Genomic DNA, 24,355 nt, shown 5'->3' with positions numbered 1-24,355 from the left:
GCGATATCGGAAGCCCAGGGCTGCAGTTGCTCTGGACAACCTGTGTAGCCTCTTCCATTACCTAGCTGCTTAGCCTTGTTGCGCTGGGTGGTCAAAGATTGCCCCCCCCCCAGCATTACTTATGGTTTCTCTTTAAACCGTGGTGCCCACAATCAATACAGAATGCCTAGTACTGCCCCTGGAATCCTGTTTTCTAAGTCTCTGATTAGCTACCTCTGGCCATGTGGCCAACTCACCGACCACACTGACAAACAAACCTCTCCTGCCAACCAGAAAAGTAAATGACAGATTCTTGTATCTTTTATTCATACTGCAATGGGTACTCTCTGAATGATATATTTATATGCAGAGCAAAGGTTTGATACATAAAATATTACAATAGTACATCAGTTTGTGTTTGTACCACTTGCACAAAAATCAATATAGAATACATTGAGAAGCAGTCACAAGTAGGGATGGCCACAAACTAATCTCTAGAGAGGAGTTTAGCTTGGACCCAGACTTGTACTAGTTTTTACTCCATTGATTGCCTGATGAAGCGGGACAGAACCTACAAAATGCGTTGCATTATGGAGTACTTAAATAAACTGTATCTCTGTAGAACTTTAATCAACACAGTCTGCGTTTTACTTGTTGAGGAGGCAAGCCCACCACTGCGCGCTTTTTAAATGGTTTTGATAAGTTTTTACTCTAGTCTGACTTTCGCATAAGCCATTTCTCACACTCTGAACATGAAAAAAAATGCGCTACCCAGTGTGAATTTTCTGATGTATATTTAGAACTCTTTTCTCATAGAAACACTTTCCACACTCAGAACATGAGAAAGGACGCTCTCCCATGTGTATTCGCAGGTGTGTAAGAAGGGTTGATCTCTGATTAAAACCTTTCCCACATTCTTTACATGGAAAAGGGTACTCCCCTGTGTGAATTCTCTGGTGTGCAATAAGAGCTGAGTTCATATGAAAACATTTCCTACACACTGAACATGAAAAGGGACGCACGCCAGTGTGAATTCTCTGATGTATAACAAGATCTGACTTCTGAGTAAAACATTCTCTACACTCTGAACATGAAAAGGGCCGCTCACCAGTGTGAATTTTTTGATGTCTAACAAGATGTGCCTTCATAAAAAAACATTTCCCACACTCTGAACATGAAAAGGGACGCACACCAGTGTGAATCCTCTGATGCCTAACAAGATGTGACTTCTGAATGAAACATTTCCCACACTCTGAACAAGAAAAAGGGCGATCGCCTGTGTGAATTCTCTGATGTCTTACAAGATCTGTTTTTTTGGTAAAGCATTTTCCACACTCTGAACATGAAACAGGCCGCTCACCTGTGTGACTTTTCTGAGATAAAACCATTGATTTCATTTTATAATTGTCCCAGTCAGTTGATGGTGATATATTTTCACCTGTATGTGTAAGAATCCAGGATTTACTAGAAGATTCCCAAGAATCAGACAGATGAGGTGATTTATTTGCATCATAAAATCTTGGCTGGATATATGGTGTAACAGGAAGTGATCTGTCAGAAGATTCCTCAGGATTAGAGGGATCCGGTGATCTCTCCTCATGGTAAAGTCTGTGATGTGTATTTCCAGTAATGGGGTTTCCTCCTGGAGAATATTGTGTAAAGCCATAATCTTCTGCATTATAATCTGGAAGTGAGAGAAGACGTCCCTCCGAGGCGTTCCCCACATCCTGTCCACCTATTCGGGGAATAATAATAATAGTTATACAACATTTACTCCCTATCTTTTAGTCTGAAATCAATTGAGGCTTAAAGATAGATAAAGGTAAAAAGTGAACCTACCTTTACCCTATCTACTTCTTTATGTGAGACAGAGGAATGGAGATGTACAGTATCTTCTCCTCATTTGTTGGTGCTATGATGTTATACTGAGGAATGGAGATGGGCCTTTCATATGGTGTACAGTATCTCCTCCTCATTTGTTGATACTATGATGTTACACTAAGGAATGGAGATGGGCCTTTCACAGTGTTCTCCCCAGAATTTTTTTCCAGCCGGGTGGAATGAAAAAGTAGCCGGGTGGGGAAGTAAGGTCACATTGAGTGGAGAAGGAGGGTCACGCTGGGGGAGGGGGGGGGAAGGGTGTGTGTGTGGAGGATCACAAAAAGTGTCAGGTAGGGTACTTCGATCACCCTGGGTAATACTAGGTGTGGAAGAAGATTGCGCCAAGTGCTACTGGATGTGGAGATAATACCACTGACAGCTATTAGGTGGGGAGGGAGATCTCACCCTTGGTGCAGCTGATGTGGGTGAGGGGTTCATACTAGATGCCTCATACTGTGTTGCTAGTGGATTGAGGGTACATGACTGGCTGCTGCTAATGGACAGGGAACCATCTCCCTTTGGGTTATATGGAGGGGGGGGGGTCTCGCACCGTGTGATGCCGATGGGGAGGTGCTGGTGGGCAAAGGAATCAGACTATGGGAGAAGGGAAAGTAAAATATACACAAACACACCCGACACGCATAGGCAGAACAGACCCATCAGAGTCCAGGAGAGATTCATGTATGAAGAATTGCAGTCTGGAGACACAGGACTTTCCCCGTCACAAGCACACAAATAGAACGACAAGAGAGCTATGTGCTTCCACAGCCACTGGCTCTCAGTTATGTCTGCAGTTTACATTGCGGCTGACTCCAGACAGCATTCCATCTCTCACTGTGACCTGCCCGGGATCCTCCTGCTATAAATCACAGCCCACCACACTTCTCCATCCCGCTGTCAGCTCTCCTATGACTCTAGCACGTGTTTCTCCCGTGCTATGAATCACAGACCACCGCACTGCTCCGTCCGCTTTATACGCTGAACTTCGTGCACATAAATTAACATGTTCAGCCGGTGAATGATTGTGCTCTGCCTGCCTCTACTCTCTGCCCAGCACATCCCTGCAGAGCTTACACTAAAAGTAACAGACAGTCATGAGCCTCTGAGTCTGCAGTAATAGTCGGCAGCTAGCTAGCGCAATGGTCACACCTCTTACCATGCGCTGAGCCAATCCGTGCAGGATCTCGCCGGGAAGCACGAGATCTCATGCGCAGAGGGGAAAAAGCACATCCTGACAGCCGGGCACTTGTCAGTGAAGAGTGCGGCTAGCGGTAACTTATCTTACCCGGGCGCTCCGCCCGGCTGATTGATCCTGGGGAGAACACTGGCCTTTCATATGGTGTACAGTATCTCCTCCTCATTTGTTGGCACTATGATGTTATACTGAGGAATGGAGATGGGCCTTTCATATGGTGTACAGTATGTCCTCCTCATTTGTTGGTACTATGATGTTATACTGAGGAATGGAGATGGGCCTTTCATATGGTGTACAGTATCTCCTCCTCATTTGTTGGTAGTATGGTGTTATACTGAGGAATGGAGATGCAACTTTCATATGGTGTACAGTATCTCCTCCTCATTTGTTGGCACTATGATGTTATACTGAGGAATGGAGATGGGCCTTTCATATGGTGTACAGTATGTCCTCCTCATTTGTTGGTACTATGATGTTATACTGAGGAATGGAGATGGGCCTTTCATATGGTGTACAGTATCTCCTCCTCATTTGTTGGTACTATGATGTTATACTGAGGAATGGAGATGGGCCTTTCATATGGTGTGCAGTCTCTCCTCCTCATTTGTTGGTACTGTGATGGTATACTGAGGAATGGAGATGGGCCTTTCATATGGTGTACAGTATCGCCTCCTCATTTGTTGGTACTATGATGTTATACTGAGGAATGGAGATGGGCCTTTCATATGGTGTACAGTATCTCCTCCTCATTTGTTGGTAGTATGGTGTTATACTGAGGAATGGAGATGCAACTTTCATATGGTGTACAGTATCGCCTCCTCATTTGTTGGTACTATGATGTTATACTGAGGAATGGAGATGGGCCTTTCATATGGTGTACAGTATCGCCTCCTCATTTGTTGGTACTATGATGTTATACTGAGGAATGGAGATGGACCTTCCATGTGGTGTACAGTATCTCCTCCTCATTTGTTGGTACTATGATGTTATACTGAGGAATGGAGATGGGCCTTTCATATGGTGTACAGTATCTCCTCCTCATTTGTTGGTACTATGATGTTATACTGAGGAATGGAGATGGGCCTTTCATATGGTGTACAGTATCTCCTCCTCATTTGTTGGTGCTATGATGTTATACTGAGGAATGGAGATGGGCCTTTCATATGGTGTACAGTATCTCCTCCTCATTTGTTGGTGCTATGATGTTATACTGAGGAATGGAGATGGGCCTTTCATATGGTGTACAGTATCCCCTCCTCATTTGTTGGTACTATGATGTTATACTGAGGAATGGAGATGGGCCTTTCATATGGTGTACAGTATCTCCTCCACATTTGTTGGTGATATGATGTTATACTGAGGTATGGAGATGGGCCTTTCATATGGTGTACAGTATGTCCTCCTCATTTGTTGGTACTATGATGTAATACTGAGGAATGGAGATGGGCCTTTCATATGGTGTACAGTATCTCCTCCTCATTTGTTGATACTATGATGTTATACTGAGGAATGGAGATGGGCCTTTCATATGGTGTACAGTGTCTCCTCCTCATTTGTTGGTACTATGATGTTATACTGAGGAATGGAGATGGGTCTTTCATATGGTGTACAGTATCTACCCCTCATTTGTTGGTGCTATGATGTTATACTGAGGAATGGAGATGGGCCTTTCATATGGTGTACAGTATCTCCTCCTCATTTGTTGGTACTATGATGTTATACTGAGGAATGGAGATGGGCCTTTCATATGGTGTACAGTATCTCCTCCACATTTGTTGGTACTATGATGTTATACTGAGGAATGGAGATGGGCCTTTCATATGATGTACAGTATCTCCTCCTCATTTGTTGGTACTATGATGTTATACTGAGGAATGGAGATGGGCCTTTCATATGGTGTACAGTGTCTCCTCCTCATTTGTTGGTACTATGATGTTATACTGAGGAATGGAGATGGGTCTTTCATATGGTGTACAGTATCTACCCCTCATTTGTTGGTGCTATGATGTTATACTGAGGAATGGAGATGGGCCTTTCATATGGTGTACAGTATCTCCTCCTCATTTGTTGGTACTATGATGTTATACTGAGGAATGGAGATGGGCCTTTCATATGGTGTACAGTGTCTCCTCCTCATTTGTTGGTACTATGATGTTATACTGAGGAATGGAGATGGGTCTTTCATATGGTGTACAGTATCTACCCCTCATTTGTTGGTGCTATGATGTTATACTGAGGAATGGAGATGGGCCTTTCATATGGTGTACAGTATCTCCTCCTCATTTGTTGGTACTATGATGTTATACTGAGGAATGGAGATGGGCCTTTCATATGGTGTACAGTATCTCCTCCACATTTGTTGGTGCTATGATGTTATACTGAGGAATGGAGATGGACCTTTCATATGGTGTACAGTATCCCCTCCTCATTTGTTGGTACTATGATGTTATACTGAGGAATGGAGATGGGCCTTTCATATGGTGTACAGTATCTCCTCCACATTTGTTGGTGCTATGATGTTATACTGAGGAATGGAGATGGACCTTTCATATGGTGTACAGTATCTCCTCCTCATTTGTTGATACTATGGTGTTACACTGAGGAATGGAGATGGACCTTTCATATGGTGTACAGTATCTCCTCCTCATTTGTTGGTACTATGATGTTATACTGAGGAATGGAGATGTACCTTTCATATGGTGTACAGTATCTCCTCCTCATTTGTTGGTACTATGATGTTATACTGAGGAATGGAGATGGGCCTTTCATATGGTGTACAGTATCTCCTCCACATTTGTTGGTGCTATGATGTTATACTGAGGAATGGAGATGTACCTTTCATATGGTGTACTGTATCTCCTCCTCATTTGTTGGTACTATGATGTTATACTGAGGAATGGAGATGGGCCTTTCATATGGTGTACAGTATATCCTCCTCATTTGTTGGTACGATGATGTTATACTGAGGAATGGAGATGGGCCTTTCATATGGTGTACAGTATCTCCTCCACATTTGTTGGTGCTATGATGTTATACTGAGGAATGGAGATGTACCTTTCATATGGTGTACTGTATCTCCTCCTCATTTGTTGGTACTATGATGTTATACTGAGGAATGGAGATGGGCCTTTCATATGGTGTACAGTATCTCCTCCTCATTTGTTGGTACTATGATGTTATACTGAGGAATGGAGATGGACCTTTCATATGGTGTACAGTATCGCCTCCCTATTTGTTGGTACTATGATGTTATACTGAGGAATGGAGATGGGCCTTTCATATGGTGTACAGTATCTCCTCCTCATTTGTTGGTACTATGATGTTATACTGAGGAATGGAGATGGGCCTTTCATATGGTGTACAGTATCTCCTCCTCATTTGTTGGTACTATGATGTTATACTGAGGAATGGAGATGGACCTTTCATATGGTGTACAGTATCTCATTTGTTGGGAAGATTTTTTTTTTCACTCAGTGCTAATTATTTACCTGTCTTGAAATCCAGATGACATTCCTCCTCTTCTATTCTCCACATCGTGTCACCGTCATCTGCAGACTGCTGATCATCGCTCACATATTTATCTTCCTCTTCCACTTTAATTTTGCCAATCATGTCACTCTCCTCCAAAGACAGCTGATCACTCCTCACATACGTCTCCTCTTCTTCCTCTTTACATGACCTCATCATTTCAGCTGCCTCTGTAGACTGCTGATCACCCCTCGCATACATCGCTTCTTCCTCAGCTTTAACCTTAACAGTCAACTCAACGTGTCCTTCATTCTAAAACCACAAAATTACAGAGCTTCCATTATATGTTGTTTTCTAACAGATTTAGACTGCACAGAACAAAATAGCGTGAATCTTGTTTTGGATAGTGATACCATCAGGTCCATTTACCTGATAATGTTGTTGGATAGTGTGACTGTGACCTTCCACTGTACAATCTGCACAAACCGCAGACAGTGCAGGCAATATTACCGGTACTAACCGATTGTTGCGCAATTAGTGCGAACTTCTGCACATGGAAAACCGAGAGTTGCTATAGTAACGCATGTCAATTGCTTAATCCATGTTACCATAGCGATGCTCACATTACCCATGTACCAGGTGTCCCACTAGATGTGCAACACACTGCACCCTGCTAGCGTTAGTACTGGTAATATTGTTGTACACTACCTGTGCATGCCAATATTACCCGCAATTTGTGTATCAGGTCCATAGTTCTATGTCGCCTACCTCATAGGCTTATTGGTTCCCACGAGGACCTCCTTGCTGAACTAATCCCATTTTCTACTTAAAGTGAACTCCAGGCACTTGAAAATAAAAAAAGTCAATGCGTCTTATTGGCCAAATACAGGGAATCCCCGACTTAGGAACGACCGCCAATAGGAACAGCAACAGATCCATCACGATTACATGTTGGGGACTCCCTGTCCTGTACTCCACAAGCATGCAGAGTGCAGAGTAATGCGCAGGGATGCTGCAGCATGTCTCACCTGCTCCGGCGTCTCCACGCAATGGGCGATGTTTTCTCTCCCTCACGGCCTCCCCTAGAGCCCTTTCATGTAATAACACAATAAAGAGTAGTCAGCACTAGGGGAAGCCATGAGGGACAGAACATGCCGCTCATTGGGCTTGATTCACTTAGACAAATAGCATGCCTTATCGGAGTTGACACCCCTTATAAGAGTAGCATAGCGAGCGCTACGATTGTATGTCTGCTAATTGGCAATGGCGAGAGCTCCACTCGTCCTGCCCTGAGCCCCTGCGTGTCCAATCACTTTAAAGGACATTATCCCCGCACTTTGATTGGCCCAATAGGCTGCCTGTCACTTGACAGGAAACTTGACAGGCAGCCTGTTGGGCCAATCAAAGTGCGGGGATAATGTCCTTTAAAGTGATTGGACCCACAAGGGCTCAGGGCAGGACGAGTGGAGCTCTCGTCATTGCAGATTATCAGGCATAAGTTTGTAGCGCTCGCTATGCTACTCTGATAAGGTGTGTTTACTCTGATAATGTGTGTTAACTCTGAGAAGGCATGTTAACTATGATAAGGCATGCTATTTGTCTTAGTGAATCAAGCCCATTGTGTGGAGGCACCGCTGCTTAGACGCGCATTATACTCTGCACACTGCATGTTGGGGTAGCCCAGCAGAGGCGGAGGCACAGAGGGTACAAGGGGGAAAAAGTTGGACAAAAGGGTGACACCGAGACAAAAGAAGTATGAGGGGGACACAGTTAAACAAAAGAGGTACAAGGGGGACATAAGAGGGACACAATTGGGGGTATAAAACCCATAAGACGCCCCTGCACTACGGATGCACCACATTTAGTATTTTTTTCTCTTCTTGTCCTCTTAACCTAGATGTGTCTCAAGGTCTGAAAAATATGGTATTTTCAGGTACACTTTGAAGAGCAACCAACATTTTGCAGACCTGATTGCGAACAGGGTTATGCTCCAGACCAGACTATTTGACAACCAGGGATTTTGAGTATTCTAAAATGTATTATTGACATTACTGGCTTGGTATTTGTCTCATGTGTCTTTTGAGGTCATTGGCCAACCCAGATCTCAATAGACGTGACTAGAGAAGGCACTATTTACACATGAAGTATCCTGGCTGAATGTATAGTGAGGAAGAGTCCAAATGCTTCCCTGGCAAGCCTTAATTACAGAACAGAACACACCTGTATGTGACATGGTACATTCTTTTTCACCTACCTGATAATGGTGTTGAATGGTGTGATCTTCCTGTGTACAGTCCCAGGAACAAAGAGGACCTGTATAGCTCTCTGCTGGGTTTCGGTTACTGGATCCATCTGTAAGAAAACACACACTAACTGAATACATTGTCCCTATGTCTTTATCAGATGATGGGGGATCTAGGTGGACCACTCTCTCCTTTACAAGAAACTAAAGTCTCCTCTTACCTGGTGATTGATTTTCCATCATGACATCCATACAGAGATCATTGCGTCCTCCTGAATACTGCCCCTCCTGCATGGAGAAATAGACAGTTATATCCTGACACCTTACACACCTGTCACCTAACACACACAATGTCAACACTATGCTGCTTCTAAATAATCCCTCATATTTCCCAGTACTGCTCACCTCTCCTGTCAGCAGCTCAGTCATCTTGTGGATGATTTTTAGAATGTTCTTCTCATTGTTTCTATTAGGCACCAGGAAGTGAGACGGGCCATGGAGAAGGCTGCTGGGGGTCATTAGGTCACCAGACATTTTCTTCACCACTTCATATTCCTGTGTAATAATAATCACAATATTTGTGATAACAGTTATACTGCCTACCAATGACGTATTTTTATGTACCCATGTTTGTTTATTACTCAGTATAGCGCCACGGAATATGATGGCAGTACATAAATCGTTAACAATGGTAATACAGAAATACTGATCTAATGAGCAATCCTCTTCGCTCCTTTCACTCAAGTGTTTGTCTTAGCCACAGAGAAACCAGACATCATGTGACACTCCCAGAATGCTCTTCACCTCTCCACTCACATGCTAATCATTGTTAAAGGGAACTCGAAGTGAGAGGGATATGGAGGCTGACATGTTTATTACATTTTAAAATAATGCACATTTCCTGTCTGTTCTGCTGATCCTCTGACTATTAGTTTAAGCCATAGAGCCTGGACAAGCATGTAGATCAGATGTTTATGCCAAATCTGACAAGATTAGCTGCATGCTTGTATTAGGTGTGTGATTTAGACCCTACTGACCAGAAATATCAGCAGGACTGCCAGGAAATTGGTATTGTTTAAAAGGCAACTAAATATGGCAGCTTCTATAGGTCTAACACCTCGGGTTCCTTTTAACCACCCTTGGGTGCCCTGTTATCCTATACTGTCTTCAGCTCTGCTGCTGCCCTTTCTCTCTGGTGTGGTCTTTACTGGTCTAAATTTAGATTACTTGTGCGCCTTAGATGTATACTCATGCCATCTATTGGTGAAAAAGGGACTAGCACATAAGGACCTTTCTGCTGGTTTTGAACATAATTGTTGGGCATCAAGGGCTTGATTCACTAAACTGCACTGCTAAAGCAAGCGCACCTTAATGTGAAGGAGCGGCCGCTAATGGCTTACATAGCATCGCTCGCTGCTCTGTAAGGAGCGTGCCTTACTTAGATAGGAGCGTGCCTTCCTATACATAGTTACTATATATAGGAAGGCATGCACCTATCTAAAGGTGGCCACTAATGGTCCAATTTCTAGCAAAAAACCGTTTGAGCGATCAGAAATTCTGATTGGATTGGTTGTAAATAATTTGCATTGATGGGCACAATCGATTACAAATGATTATAAAAATAGTTGTCTGATTGGATTTTGGTCAAACCAAAATTTGGATTTTCTTGTTGGTTGTAATAGATAGGAAGCAAAGATTGGTTTGTTGATGGTGTAGTGCAGTGATCTGCAAACTTGGCTCGCCAGCTGTTAAGGAACTACAAGTCCCACAGTGCATTTGCCTTTATGAATCATGACTGTGGCTGTCAGACTCCTGCAATGCATTGTGGGACTTGTAGTTCCTTAACAGCTGGAGAGACAAGTTTGCAGATTACTGGTGTAGTGAATGATTTTTCTTCCGATTACAATTATCTGATCGCTCGAACAATTTGGCCACCTTTAGGAAGACACGCTCCTTACATATCAGCGAGCGCTGCTATGTAAGGCATGCATTAGCGGCTGCTCCTTCACATTAAGGTGCCCTGCAGATTAGTGAATCAAGCCCCAAATGCCTTTTAAAACTGGTCCCAGCAGAGAGTTTTCATCATTTCAGTGTTCTGAATTCTATTACAGCTCGTCTCTGGTTCTTGAGTATCTATCTGCCGCCTTCTCTACTGACCTCCTGCTTTATGGCAGCCTGTCTGCCATTCCTCCTGACTTTCTGCAGGAAGACTGACAATGTCACCCATCCCTCTCTGATTCTATACTAGTCCTACACTCCTACACTAGATGTCAATTTCAAAGGCCACAGTGGTGACGAGCCTGTGGTTAGACTTTTTTCATTAACCACCCTGGCGTTCTATTAAGATTGCCAGGGTGGCTGCACAGCAGTATTTTTTGAATTTTTTTTTAAATCATGTAGCTAGCCTAGCGCTAGCTACATGATTCCCCCCTCCCTGCGGCATCCCTCCCACCCCTCCGATTGCCGCCAGAGATCAACCCCATCCAGAAATCCCGTTCTGAACGGGATTTCCTTCAGGGCTTCCCCCATTGCCATGGCGACAAACGGAATGACGTCATTGGCGTTGTGACATCACAGGGAGTCCCGATTCACCCCTGATTGGTCAGGCTGCGCACGGGGTCTCGGGGGGCCCTGTTACGCGGCGGCAATCGTCCCCAACACGCAGCTACCGTGTTTTTAAAAAAAAATTACGAAAATCAGCCCACCAGGGCCTGAGCGGTGCCCTGCGGCGGTTATGGACAAGCTGAGCTCGTCCATACCGCCAAGGAGGTTAAAGCGGGATTGTCACCATAAAAATGAAATTTCAACAGCCACTGGTCTGAGTGTATTAAGTTATACAGGTGCTAATCTTGCATTCAAAACTTTCAAAACTTTTTCTGCTGTTATGATTTGGAGTTATCACATACTTTAGGAGCACTGGCCCTTTAGTAGTCAGTGCCAAACAGTTGCACGCTGGGGGTTCTTTTTATCTATGATATATTCCTCCTCTTCCCTTTATTTCCCTGTCTAGCTGCTTATCTGAAACCTGATGCCCTGCTCACTTGTGTTTACAAGCAAGGCTGAGGTGACTCAGCAATTGGAGGAGAAAAGAAAAAAAATAGGCAGAAATGACATCAGGATTTAGCCTCAGTTGTGGGCAAAAGACATGGCCCCCACCAAGAACAGAATTCTCTTCATTTACTATATAAAATTCACTGAAATCAAAATGTGGACAGTACAATACATGTGTTATGTAAGTAGATCAAGTATTTATCTACTTATATATGTGTTTTGTTTCCCTAGCATAGTATGGCTAATCCTACTGCTTTAATAATGTGCATTCCTGATTGTCTCAGCTGTGGATGTAATCTGTGTGCAGGCATGGAAGCTGTAAAAAGTGCTTCAGGTACAGCCTATATTAGCCTTCAGTGATTTATTTATTTTCTAAGGGACAAATTACAACTACCATTCACAATCTGTAAGTTAAGGAGCCCACTAATGACACAATATTGTTTGTACAATCTTAGCACATCTGTGTAATATGTATGAAAATACTATGTAAAGTATCCACGCAAAGTATATTCACTCAGGTTACTCTTCTAATAAATAGATTTGGTAAGATTGTACAATCAAGATTGTATCATTAGTGGCCACCTTTAGAGATCCTAGAGGACTGCCCTTGTTCTACCCGCAACAGTTTACTAATAAGAAAAACCTGTTTTTTTTATATTCGGAAAAATGTAGTCTTAAAATCTCAATGAAAATAGATGCTCTCCCTATATGATTGGAAGATGTTAGTAAGCGTAGCCCTTAAATAGGAACTCCAGTGAAAATAATGTAATAAAAAAAGTGAATCATTTTTACAATAATTATGTATAAATGATTTAGTCAGTGTTTGCCCATTGTAAAATCTTTCCTCCCCCTCATTTACATTTTGACATTTATCACATGGTGACATTTTTACTGCTGGCAGGTGATGTCAGTGGACGGAGATGCTGCTTGCTTTTTTGGCAGCTGGACCCAGCTGTAAACAGCTGTTCTTTCCCATAATGCAATGAGGTTCACAGACAGGAAACTGTCAGCACCATGGTCCTGATATCACACTGTGGGAGGGGTTTCACCAAAATATTAGCCATACAGACCCCCCTGATGATCCGTTTGAGAAAAGTAATAGATTTCTGATGGGAAAGGGGGTATCAGCTACTGATTGGGATGAAGATCAATTCTTGGTTACGGTTTCTGTTTAAAGTGTACCTGAGACCGGGGGGGGGGGGGGGGGGGGGTTATAAAAAAATTTATTCATACCTGCTTCCCCAAGGCTGATCGCTTACTCGCCGTCCTCCTACGTCACCTGGATCCTCTGCAATTCAACCCATAAAATCCTTCTGTCCGGTGCGTACTGTGCATGCGCGGCCCAGCCACACAAATGCTTTATCGCGCTCCTGTCACCGGGAGCGTTCTGCTCCTACACAACTGCGCACGACGGGAGCGCACAGAGAATGCCCCGCTGGCGACAACTGAAGGACTTTACAAGCCAAATTGCAGAGGATCCAGGCGATGTAGGATGAAGGCAAGGGGAGCGATCGATCAGTCTGGAGGGGGGCTGGAGGAAGCCCCAGGTATGTATCATTTTTTATATCCGCCCCCCCATCTCAGGTACACTTTAAAGCAGACCGGAACTCAGACGGGCTTCTTTGCTCTAAAAGATACACAACAGTATAATAACCTTTAAACAAAAAACATTTCTTTGTTACAGCTGATAGAAATCCTAAAATAAATCTGCACAGTTTCTACTTCCTGATTCATGGAAGCAGACATATTGTTTACAGCTTGTGCTTTCAAATGAGCTTATTTACCTTGGCAGTCATGTGACACAGGGAGAGATTAAATTACAGCTTGTGATTAGACACAAAGGGGGAATTAAAAAGGCTAAACTCTCTAAATACATATAGGGTGCATTGCTCGATAAATTGTTAGATACTTACTTTGGTAGAGGGAAGCTTTTGGATATTCCAAAGGTTTCCTGTATTTTCTTACTCCCCACCGTGGCAGAAAAGGATCCCTAAGTGTCTTCTGGCCACGCCTCCAGTTATGGGTAAACCCATCCTGACAGGGCATATGTGAGTAAGGTCTGCGCTGTGCAGCCGAAAAACACTCATCAGACTGGCCCCAGACTAATAAGTTTTATTATTACCTATATCACTTCATGGGAAAATACATAATTTGCTGCTGTGCAAGTTAATATAACGTGTTTGGCATTCCTAGGTTGTCTGCGGCAACTCAATTATTCCTAACTTAATTAGAATTAATATCAGCGTTACACTGTACTCAAATCTGAGGCGGAATCAGTGAGATATGTACCTTGATTGCCAACTAGGGACATTTACCTTCCAGGCAGTAACCCCGCCGCCCCCCAGACCCCATGCGCTGCCTGGCCAATCAGTGCCAGATAGTGCTGAGGGGTGGATCGGGATTCCCTTTGACGTCAGGACGTCATCCCGTCCATCGCCATGGCGACGGGGGAAGCCCTAATGGAAATCCTGTTCAGAACGGGTTTTCCGGACGGGCTTTATCGCCGGGGGCGATCGAAGAGGGTGGGGGGATGCTGCTGCACAGCGGCGAGCCCTAGGCTCGCTACATAATTTAAAAAAAAAAAATAAAAAAAAAAAACTGCTGTGCTGCCCCCTGGCGGTTTTTAACAGACCGCCAGGAGGGTTAAAACTGTTTGTCAAGTATTTTGTGTTTATTCAAAGCATATCTGATGTTAAATAGCCATCTTCACAGAGTGGGTGCCATAGGCCCAATGTTTGGCTTGTTTGTAGTTTGGTTGTTTTTTGTTGTTTTTTTTGTAGTTTTGGTCCTTGCACCATTGTGAATCTACATAAAGCCTCTTTAAAGCGGACCTAATCTCAGAACTTCCTCTGTGCTCTAATGCTGAGGATACACGGTACGTTTCTGTACCGTGTATCGAGCAGCTGATCCGGCCAGCTGATAATATTCAGCTGGTCCGATCAAGCTGCTCGGCCCCCGCTCGATCCCCGCCGGCGGACAATGGCAGGGAATTGAGCGGCTGATAAGAAGCGCCGGCGGGGACGAGCGGTAATCGATCCGCGTAGACGAGCATGGACGCGGCTGGGGTCGATCCGGCAGCTACTCGGCCGCCGGATCGACCCGTGTATTTCCAGCATAAAAGATAAGCAACAGCATGATAACCTTTAAAGAAAAACATTTCTTTGTTGCAGCTGATAGAAATCCTGCAATAAATCTGCAGTGTGTCTACTTTTTGATATCATGGAAGCAGACATATTTTTAACATCCTGTGTTTACAAATTAGCTGCTTTGCCATGACAGAGGAGAGTCCTGAGCTGACACAACTGAGAGATCAAATTACATTTGTGATCAGCCACAGATGAGGGGGGATTAGACAGGCTAAACTCTCTAAGCACAAACAGGGTGCATTTCTCTATGTTGTACTTTTGTCCTGTGCAGGAGTTCAGATCCACTTTAAAAAAAAATGCATACAGGTGACCTCTGGCATTGCTGGCTTCCTACAAATGACCTGCCAAGACAGATTGCTCTTGCCTAGTGTCACTTGTTATAGTGAGAAATTGCTGCTCACGCATTTACCCCTTTCCCTCTCCATAAAGCTAAACTAAACACCCTGTGAGGCCAGGAGCCATTTCAATCATGCTATACATCATTTCAAATGACAAAAGTGTAAAACGTGTACCTAGCTCCTGTCTTCACCACTGACACAAGGGATCTAGACCACACAACCATGCCTGAGTTATACTAACAGATATGAGAGGTCACATGACCCTCCCAGAATCCTCCTCACCTCTCCAGTCAGCAGGTAGATGATCTCCAGGGTGAGGTTTAGGACCCTCTCAGTCATGTGACACCAGTTCTCCTCCATTCTCACTGATGCGGTCATGTGATTAATGTAGGATGCTTTCTCTGCAGAAGGATAACATTACCAAAAGCTTAGATGGCTTAGACCACGGATTGTATTAGTATGGGGATATGTTACATGTGCTGCTCACATGGCAGAGATTATTTAAAAATCTAAAATATATAAAGATAAAATCAGGCTAACTGGACTGTGAGAACTAATAGGGGTGTAATGTGTATGCCTGCAGAACTACAATGCCCAGCATGTTACAGTTGGGCTCTTTCTTTAGCACCTATAGAATTAAAAGTTCTACCATGTCCCACCACACTCTCTCTCTCTGTTGCACCCATAGGACTACAAATCCTATCATGTTCCACTGGTCTCTCTTTCATGGATCTGTATTATACAAGTCCCAGTATGCTCCATTGGTTTCTCTTTTTTGGGGGGCTGTAGATGTACAATTCCCAGCCCACCTCACTTGGGTCTTTTCTTTTGGCCCTGTAGAAGAACAAATCCGATTATTCCCCACTACATTCTGTCACGGATTCTCTCTGTTGAATCACTACAAATATCGATCAATGGAATAGGAACAAGTTCCAATATCCAAGCATAGTGTGAACCATCACATGTGGATTTACTGTTTTCAAAGATAGGTGCATAAGTCACTGGCAAACAAATGGTGCAAAAGTGACATAAGTTGACATTTCTGGGTAAGATAAGAATCCTACCATATCTGAGGTGGGTGGTGGTGGGTGCAGTGCAATAACAGGTAACCTAACGGCAGTTTCGCACAGTGATCCTTCTTCCGAGGCTGATCCACCAAGAAATGTCAACTCATGTCACTTTTGCACCATTTGTTTGGCAGTGACTTATGCACCTGCCTTTGAAAACAGCAAGTCCACATGTGATGGTTCACACTATGCTTGGATATTGAATACATTTGAATTTACTGCAGTGCCTGATGGAACTTGGTCTCATTCCATTGATCAATGTTATGCATCTTTCGCTGAGCTTATCATGAGCACGCAGTAGCTATTGCCAAGGTGATTTTGTTGGCCTGATCCTCTATACATCCCACTCTGTCAAAAGAAAGACTGTAATTCTTATAGTGCCGGTTGACTGCACACTTCTTGTCTTGATCACTACAAATATCGGCGCTAGTCTAGTTGAGGAGCCCCAAAGCCAATATCTGCCTACGGCAATTTGGTCATGACCACTAATTTGTAAGTAAATAGGGGACTGATCAGTAAACACTATCCAAGGCTTCAACCAAATAGGTTTAGTTTTGCGATTGGAGGCAGTAGCCAAAGTGAGGGCGGTGCCCGAAGCCCAGCGGCCGGGGGTCCTGGTGTGCAATATCAGAGTTTGTGATTTCGCTGGGCCCTCTATCTCTTACAAATCAGTGACAGCGATCAAATTGCAGGGAGCAGCTATTGGACTGTGAGGTTTCCTCCTGGGTCCCCTCAACTGGACTAGCACACAATTCTTACTCATCATACTAAGCTGGTCTCTCTCTTTTATATCTGAGAAATTGAAAGTCACAGCATGCTCGGCTGGTCTCTCTTTCCATTCATCTCTATTGGATCCACAGAACTACAACTCCCAAAATGTTCCACTGATCAGAACTCCAAGTCCCAGAATGTCCCACTGATCAGAAATACAAGTCCAAGGATGCCCTACTGATCAGAACTACAAGTCCCAGGATGCCCCTGATCACTCTCTCGGGTGAATCTGTGAAAGCGGACCTGAACTCAGAACATCCTCTCTGCTCTAAAAGATAAGCAGAAACATAATAACCTTTAAAGAAAAACATTTCTTTGTTACAGCTGATAGAAATCCTGCAATAAATCTGCAGTGTTGCTACTTCTTGCTATCATGGAAGCAGACATAGGGTTAACATCCTGGGTTTACAAATTAGCTGCCCTGCCGAGAATTTGTGAGTTATCACCCTCATCTGTGACTAATCAAAGTGGTGATTAATCACAGATGAGGGGGGGATTAGACAGGCTAACCCAGACATGGGCAAACTTGGCCCTCCAGCTGTTATGGAACTACAAGTCCCACAATGCAGGAGTCTGATAGCCACAGTCATGACTCATAAAGGCAAATGCATTGTGGGACTTATAGTTCCGTAACAGCTGGAGGGCCAAGTTTGACCATGATTGGGCTAACCTCTCTAAATACATACATGGTGCATTTCTCTGTTTTTCTTCTGCCATGTGCAAGAGTTCAGGTCCACTTTAACATGAAAGTCCCAGCATGCACCAGTGATATGTCCCTACTGGTCTCTTACATAAACAGACCGATCTGCAGAACAAGAAGTTCCAGCATGCACCAGTGATAGGCCCCCACTGGTCTGTTACATAAACAGACCTATCTGCAGAACAAGAAGTCCCAGCATGCACCAGTGATAGGCTCCCACTGCACTGACAGACCTATCTGCACAGCAACTACATAGGTAGAGAAAGTGCAAGTGCTCCAAACCAAGCAACAAGAGAACAACAAGTCCCAGCATAGTCTATTTGTAGTGTTCACATCATTCTTGAATGTGTATAAATAAATGTCCCACCATGCCCCAATGTTGTGAACTACAAGTCTCAGCATGCCCATTCTGTTTTGGCTCTGAGGGAACCACACATACCAGCATTTCTCAATGACATCTTCCCTATTTGTCGAGCAGTTACATTTCTCCGAAAATAACATCAATAATTATTCTAACCTCCTTTGTCCTGGCAACGTCTCTTTTCCACTTCCTCTTCCTCTCTAACCCATGACTTGCTTTCCATGAGATCGCCACCTTCTGGAGAGTAAGAGAACTGCATAATAACAGAACCTGTTTTAGCTACTATTTCAACTATTTGGTTTTTTGTTTGTTTGTTTTTTATTCTTTATGGAATACATCTGAGTTTTCTTTTCCTTTTTCCCCCGGCAATTAGCAGTTTATGTTAGTTGTGAAAGTCTGAAGGTGGCCACACACGATACAATAAAATGATCTGATTTTACAGCAATTCGATTTAAAAAAACGGATTTCCTGGAAAATCGAAAGCTTTTTTTTTTATTTAAGCAAGAAATCCGATCGGATTTCCCATTTTTATTCAATAAAAATTGATCGGGAATGGTGGATTTTTCGGATCAATTTTTTATTAAAATTGAATGCTTTGTGGAAAATTGTCAATTTATTAATAGCAATTTTCTCAGAGTTTCTAATCATTTTTATCATAATTGGGGAAAAATTTAACATATGTGTGTGGTACATTGTAACATTTCAAAAATAGGACCAATCAGTCAGAAGAATGTATTGCTATTCTTGAATTGAACAAATATTTAAAAAATTGTATAGTGTATGGCCACCTTTATTGTGGTCTCCGGGACACCTGTTTAGCGGCAGAGCGAACTCACCTGTCCAGCTGACACACTCCATCAGTCCATGCGCTTCAGTCTCCATCCTCAGGGGGGCAGGCAGCCTTCTCGAAGGCCCTGGGCAATTGCCCAGTATGCCCCTATGGAAGCCCCGGCCCTAGGAAGAGAGTTCATTTAACACAGGGGTGTCAAACTCAAATACAAAGTGGGACAAAATTGAACACTGGGACCAAGTCGTGGGGCCAACCTCAAAAGTCTACTGGCCATATCTTTCTCCTTTATAAAGTTCACTGGTGTTTAATTGCCTCCCCCCCCCCCCCCCCCCTCAAATGCCTATACAGTTTCCTGGTGTCTAGTGGTCTTCCCTCCCAAATACATTTCCCTGGTGTCTAGTGGCTCCAACCCTTCCCAATACAGTTCCATAGTGATTAATGCTTTCCCCTACCTGCCCCATATGGCTTCCCTGGTGATCTAGAGTGGGCCAAACATAATGCAAAGTGGGGAACCACTTAGGGAAATACATTTAATGGCTCTTAGGGCCACATTTGGCCCATGGACTGGAGTTTGACATGTATGATTTAACAGTGCAGATAAGCAATGTAGTGAATAGAGGCACGGAAATGACTAATGCTAAACCGTTATAAAAATATCCCAAATGATATTCTAAATATTGACACTCCCAAGAGGCACCTCTTTAATATGTACGGCTTCTGTCCAGTCTCCGTCTCTATGTAGCTGTATTACATGTATGTGTTCTGCCTAGTCTCCGCCTCTCTGTAGCTGTTTTACATGTACGCCTTCTGCCCAGTCTCCGCCTCTCTGTAGCTGTTTTACATGTACGCCTTCTGCCCAGTCTCCGCCTCTCTGTAGCTGTTTTACATGTACGCGTTCTGCCTAGTCTCCACCTCTCTGTAGCTGTTTTACATGTACACATTCGGCCCAGTCTCCGCCTCTCTGTAGCTGTTTTACATGTACGCCTTCTGTCCAGTCTCCGCCTCTCTGTAGTTATTTTATATGTACGCGTTCTGCCCAGTCTCCGCCACTCTGTAGCTGTTTTACATGTATGCATTCGGCCCAGTCTCCGCCTCTCTGTAGCTGTTTTACATGTACGCCTTCTGTCCAGTCTCCGCCTCTCTGTAGTTGTTTTACATGTACGCCTTCTGCCCAGTCTCCGCCTCTCTGTGGCTGTTTTACATGTACGCATTCTGCCCAGTCTCCGCCTCTCTGTAGCTGTTTTACATGTACGCCTTCTGCCCAGTCTCTGCCTCTCTGTAGTTGTTTTACATGTACGCCTTCTGCCCAGTCTCCGCCTCTCTGTAGCTGTTTTATATGTACGCATTCTGCCCAGTCTCCGCCTCTCTGTAGCTGTTTTACATGTACGCCTTTTTCCCAGTCTCCGCCTCTCTGTAGTTGTTTTACATGTACGCCTTCTGCCCAGTCTCGTCTCTCTGTAGCTGTTTTACATGTATGCCTTCTGCCCAGTCTCCGCCTCTCTGTAGTTGTTTTACATGTACACGTTCTGCCCAGTCTCCGCCTCTCTTTATCTGTTTTACATGTACGCATTCTGCCCAGTCTCTGCCTCTCTGTAGCTGTTTTACGTGTACGTGTTCTGCCCAGTCTCCACCTATCTGTAGTTGTTTTACAGGTATGCGCTCTGCCCGGTCTTCTCTTCTCTGTAGCTGTTTTACATGTATTCTTTCTGCCCAGTCTACGCCTCTCTGTAGTTGTTTTGCGTGTACGCATTCTGCCCAGTCTCCACCGCTCTGCAGCTGTTTTACGTGTATGCATTCTGCCCAGTCTCTGCCTCTCTGTAGCTGTTTTATATGTACGCATTCTGCCCAGTCTCCGCCTCTCTGTAGCTGTTTTACATGTACACGTTCTGCCCAGTCTCCGCCTTTCTGTAGCTGTTTTACATGTACGCATTCCACCCAGTCTTGAGACTGTATATGAACAATGGAAATATACAGGAAGCACCACTCAAGGCTGGCCAGAGCTTTTGCATAGAGAATCTACTCCAGGGTCTAACATCACAGCACTACTCCAGGGTCTAACATCACAGCACTACTCCAGGGTCTAACATTATAGCACACGGCCTTCTAAGGACAATGATTGTAACTGGCTACCGTGCAGGCAGGGTCTCCTCTACTAACAGACAGACAGAACTGACTGCCTCGTATACAGACTAGACTGTTCATGGCCGAGGCGGATGGCTGGGGCTGTCTCGGCCGATAATCTACCGTGTACATGAGGTCCCCTGAGGTCTGGCAAGGTCGCGTAATGGTTTGGCTTTCTTAAAGAGGAACTTTAACCAAAGATAGTAGTGGGGAGGGGGGAATTAATCAATACATTGAAAATGAGATGTTAAAAATAGAAGATAAGATACCGAAGAGCTTCTTTGTGCTGTTGAATTCCATATGTAGTTGTATTTGGAATAATAAGACACCCAGGATTAGCCTTACTAGAAAAGCCATGGACTGAGGGAGGATTGGCATGTCCCAGCTTGTGTAAGTACTTCCTAGCTAGTCAACTGGTAACGGCTAATTGGTGGATGAGATCAGACAAGGGCAGCAATGGTGCTGGAAGCTGCACAGGATGGTTCATATGAGACTCTCTCTTAGCTCCTGTACCCTGGCTTAAAACCTCCTAATCCCCTTACAATTTCCATGAAAATGGTTATAGAGGCCTGGAATCAATTCCATGCATGGTATGTCCCCAATAACAGTAGAGTAAAAATAATTAATAAAAAATAAACAACAACAATATTTGTAAAATAAATAAATAAATAAACACAAGGGGGGCGATCAGACCCCACCAACAGAGAGCTCTGCTGGTGGGGGGAAAAGGGGGGGGGGGGGAATCACTCGTGTGCTGTGTTGTGCTGCCCTGCAGCTTGGCCTTAAAGCCCATAGCTCCCAACTGTCCCTCTTTTGGAGGGACAGTCCATTTTTGGGAGCCCTGTCCCTCTGTCCATCTTTCCTCCTCATTTGTCCCTCTTTCTATGTAAATATATAGTATATATTTCTCTACTAAAAAATGTGTTTGACTCTAAACTTTATTCCCATCCTTTAAATTGATATATATTGCTAATTTTGAAATGTTACTATGAAGGAAAATGAACAAGGATAGAAAAGACCAGTGTGGTTTGAATTATAGAACGTATTTTTTTAATGAAATCTTTATGGTATGCATGACTAGGGGTGTGAAGGGGTGTGGCAGGGGTGTGGCAGGGGTATGGCTTAAGTGTCCCTCTTTCTCATCTCAAAAAGTTGGGAGGTATGTTAAAGCTGCAGTGGCCATTTCAGCAAAAAAAAAAATAAAAGGCCTGGTCTTTAGGGGGGTTTAACACTGCAGTCCTCAAGAGGTTAAGCAATCACAGAGGTGAAGGTGAGTGAGTCCCAATGGCACCTGGGCGGTGGTGGTACCACTGGAGAAGGATGAGTGGCCGACGCCACAAAAACACCCAGAGAGGTTTTTGGAAATGTTTGGGTTTTTTTTCACCTTGCAGCGATAGCAATGACATGGCAGCAGAGTTGTCTGTGGCCAATAGCAGTGGGAACGCAGACTTAAGTAGTGAAATAAAGTGTAGAGAAACCGAGAGCCCAATATAGTGTAGTATGTTAACCACCCTGGCGTTCTGATTAAATCGCCAGGGTGGCTGCGGGAGGGTTTTTTTTAAATTAAAAAAAAACTATTTCATGCAGCCAACTGAAAGTTGGCTGCATGAAAGCCCACTAGAGGGCGCTCCGGAGGCGATCTTCCGATCGCCTCCGGCGCCCAGAATAAACAAGGAAGGCCGCAATGAGCGGCCTTCCTTGTTTTGCTTATATCGTCGCCATAGCGACGAGCGGAGTGACGTCATCGACGTCAGCCAACGTCCTGACGTCAGCCGCCTCCGATCCAGCCCTTAGCGCTGGCCGGAACTTTTTGTTCCGGCTACGCTGGGCTCAGGCGGCTGGGGGGACCCTCTTTCGCCGCTGCTCGCGGCGGATCGCCGCAGAGCGGCGGCGATCAGGCAGCACACGCGGCTGGCAAAGTGCCGGCTGCGTGTGCTGCTTTTTATTTGATGAAAATCGGCCCAGCAGGGCCTGAGCGGCGACCTCCGGCGGTGTTGGACGAGCTGAGCTCGTCCAGACCGCTCAGGTGGTTAAGCATAAATGAAATAAAGGTTATTGTGAGAAAATTATACTCACAAACATGGGTTACCACAAAGGCAACCACTGTATAGGCAGGTGAGGAGATTAGACCTGTCCTCACTCAGGGATAAGAAGTCGCTCTCTGTAGATGTGAAAGGGGGTAGATCACCCCTCCACCAGGGGTGGACACGGTAGAGCAGTAGGAGAACAGAGGCGCCAGCAGGATAAAAGCGGATAAAAACTTTAAAATTTGCTGGGAGGAAGTGGTGGACTTACCTCAATAAAGCAGACACGAAAGACTGTCTGAATAGTAGCAATCACATTTATTAAATAGTATCCCAAAAAAGTGCAACGCGTTTCGCAGGCCCAGCCCGCTTCATCAGGCAATAAACGTGGGGACAAAACAGAATTTCGGCATTAGCAGGTGTAGCGCCTCAGTGCAAAATGCCTCCCTGAGGCGCTACACCTGCTAATGCCGAAATTCTGTTTTGTCCCCACGTTTATTGCCTGATGAAGCGGGCTGGGCCTGCGAAACGCGTTGCACTTTTTTTGGGTACTATTTAATAAATGTGATTGCTACTATTCAGACAGTCTTTCGTGTCTGCTTTATGGAGGTAAGTCCACCACTTCCTCCCAGCAAATTTTAAAGTTTTTATCCGCTTTTATCCTGCTGGCGCCTCTGTTCTCCTGCTGCTAAGTAGTGAAATAGAACATCAGTGGCAGCAAGAGGAGGACTAAGCGCTAGAGATGTCGGGAACCCATGGATTTTAGTTCGGGAACCGCAAACACGAACTTGCAAAAAAGTTTGCAAAACGTTTGCAAACCAGCGAATCATGCGAATGATGGGCAGGCGAACTTTCAAAACTACAAACACCAATTCTGGCCACAAAAGTGATGGAAATGATGTTTCAAGGGGTCTAACACCTGGAGGGGGGCATGGCAGAGTGGGATACATGCCAAAAGTACTGGGGAAAATTACGGATTTGACGCACAGCAGGGTTATAATCCCTAAAGGCTCATACACACATCAGACCATAGTCTTTGGAAAATAAAAGATCACAGACCAATGTTACCCCCTTCCATGTAGTATGAGAGCCATACCTACACAGTCTTTTCTATGGAGCTGAACTCCACATCAGAAAAAAATCTTTGCAAGATGTTGCACATACAGATGCTGTAGACATTCAAAAGATTAGTATCTGCAAAAAATCTGTTCCTGCAAAAGA

General features: G+C 44.3%; 1 protein-coding gene across 1 annotated transcript; it reads right to left on the bottom strand.

Annotated features, from left to right (window-relative positions):
• Positions 1-278: 278 nt before the first annotated feature.
• Positions 279-18,366, bottom strand: LOC137534659 (gastrula zinc finger protein XlCGF48.2-like). The gene is made up of 7 exons (XM_068256272.1): positions 18,278-18,366; positions 15,583-15,701; positions 9,171-9,320; positions 8,987-9,053; positions 8,778-8,875; positions 6,544-6,835; positions 279-1,714 (listed from the first exon to the last, which is right to left on the bottom strand). Exons 1-7 carry the CDS (start codon positions 18,294-18,296, stop codon positions 747-749), a joined length of 1,713 nt encoding a protein of 570 aa, XP_068112373.1. The 5' UTR covers positions 18,297-18,366; the 3' UTR covers positions 279-746.
• Positions 18,367-24,355: the final 5,989 nt, after the last annotated feature.

This window comes from Hyperolius riggenbachi, chromosome 10, assembly GCF_040937935.1.
Source record: "Hyperolius riggenbachi isolate aHypRig1 chromosome 10, aHypRig1.pri, whole genome shotgun sequence".
Lineage (NCBI taxonomy): Eukaryota > Metazoa > Chordata > Amphibia > Anura > Hyperoliidae > Hyperolius > Hyperolius riggenbachi.
This window is presented reverse-complemented; position numbering and strand designations above follow the sequence as displayed.

Excerpts from the sequence above, each read along its gene's own strand:
- LOC137534659 (XM_068256272.1), bottom strand. Across the intron at positions 9,054-9,170 it reads CTGAGCTGCTGACAGGAGAG|GAGGGGCAGTATTCAGGAGG; the intron begins GTGAGCAGTACT and ends TTCTCCATGCAG. Across the intron at positions 6,836-8,777 it reads CCATTCAACACCATTATCAG|AATGAAGGACACGTTGAGTT; the intron begins GTAGGTGAAAAA and ends TTGTGGTTTTAG.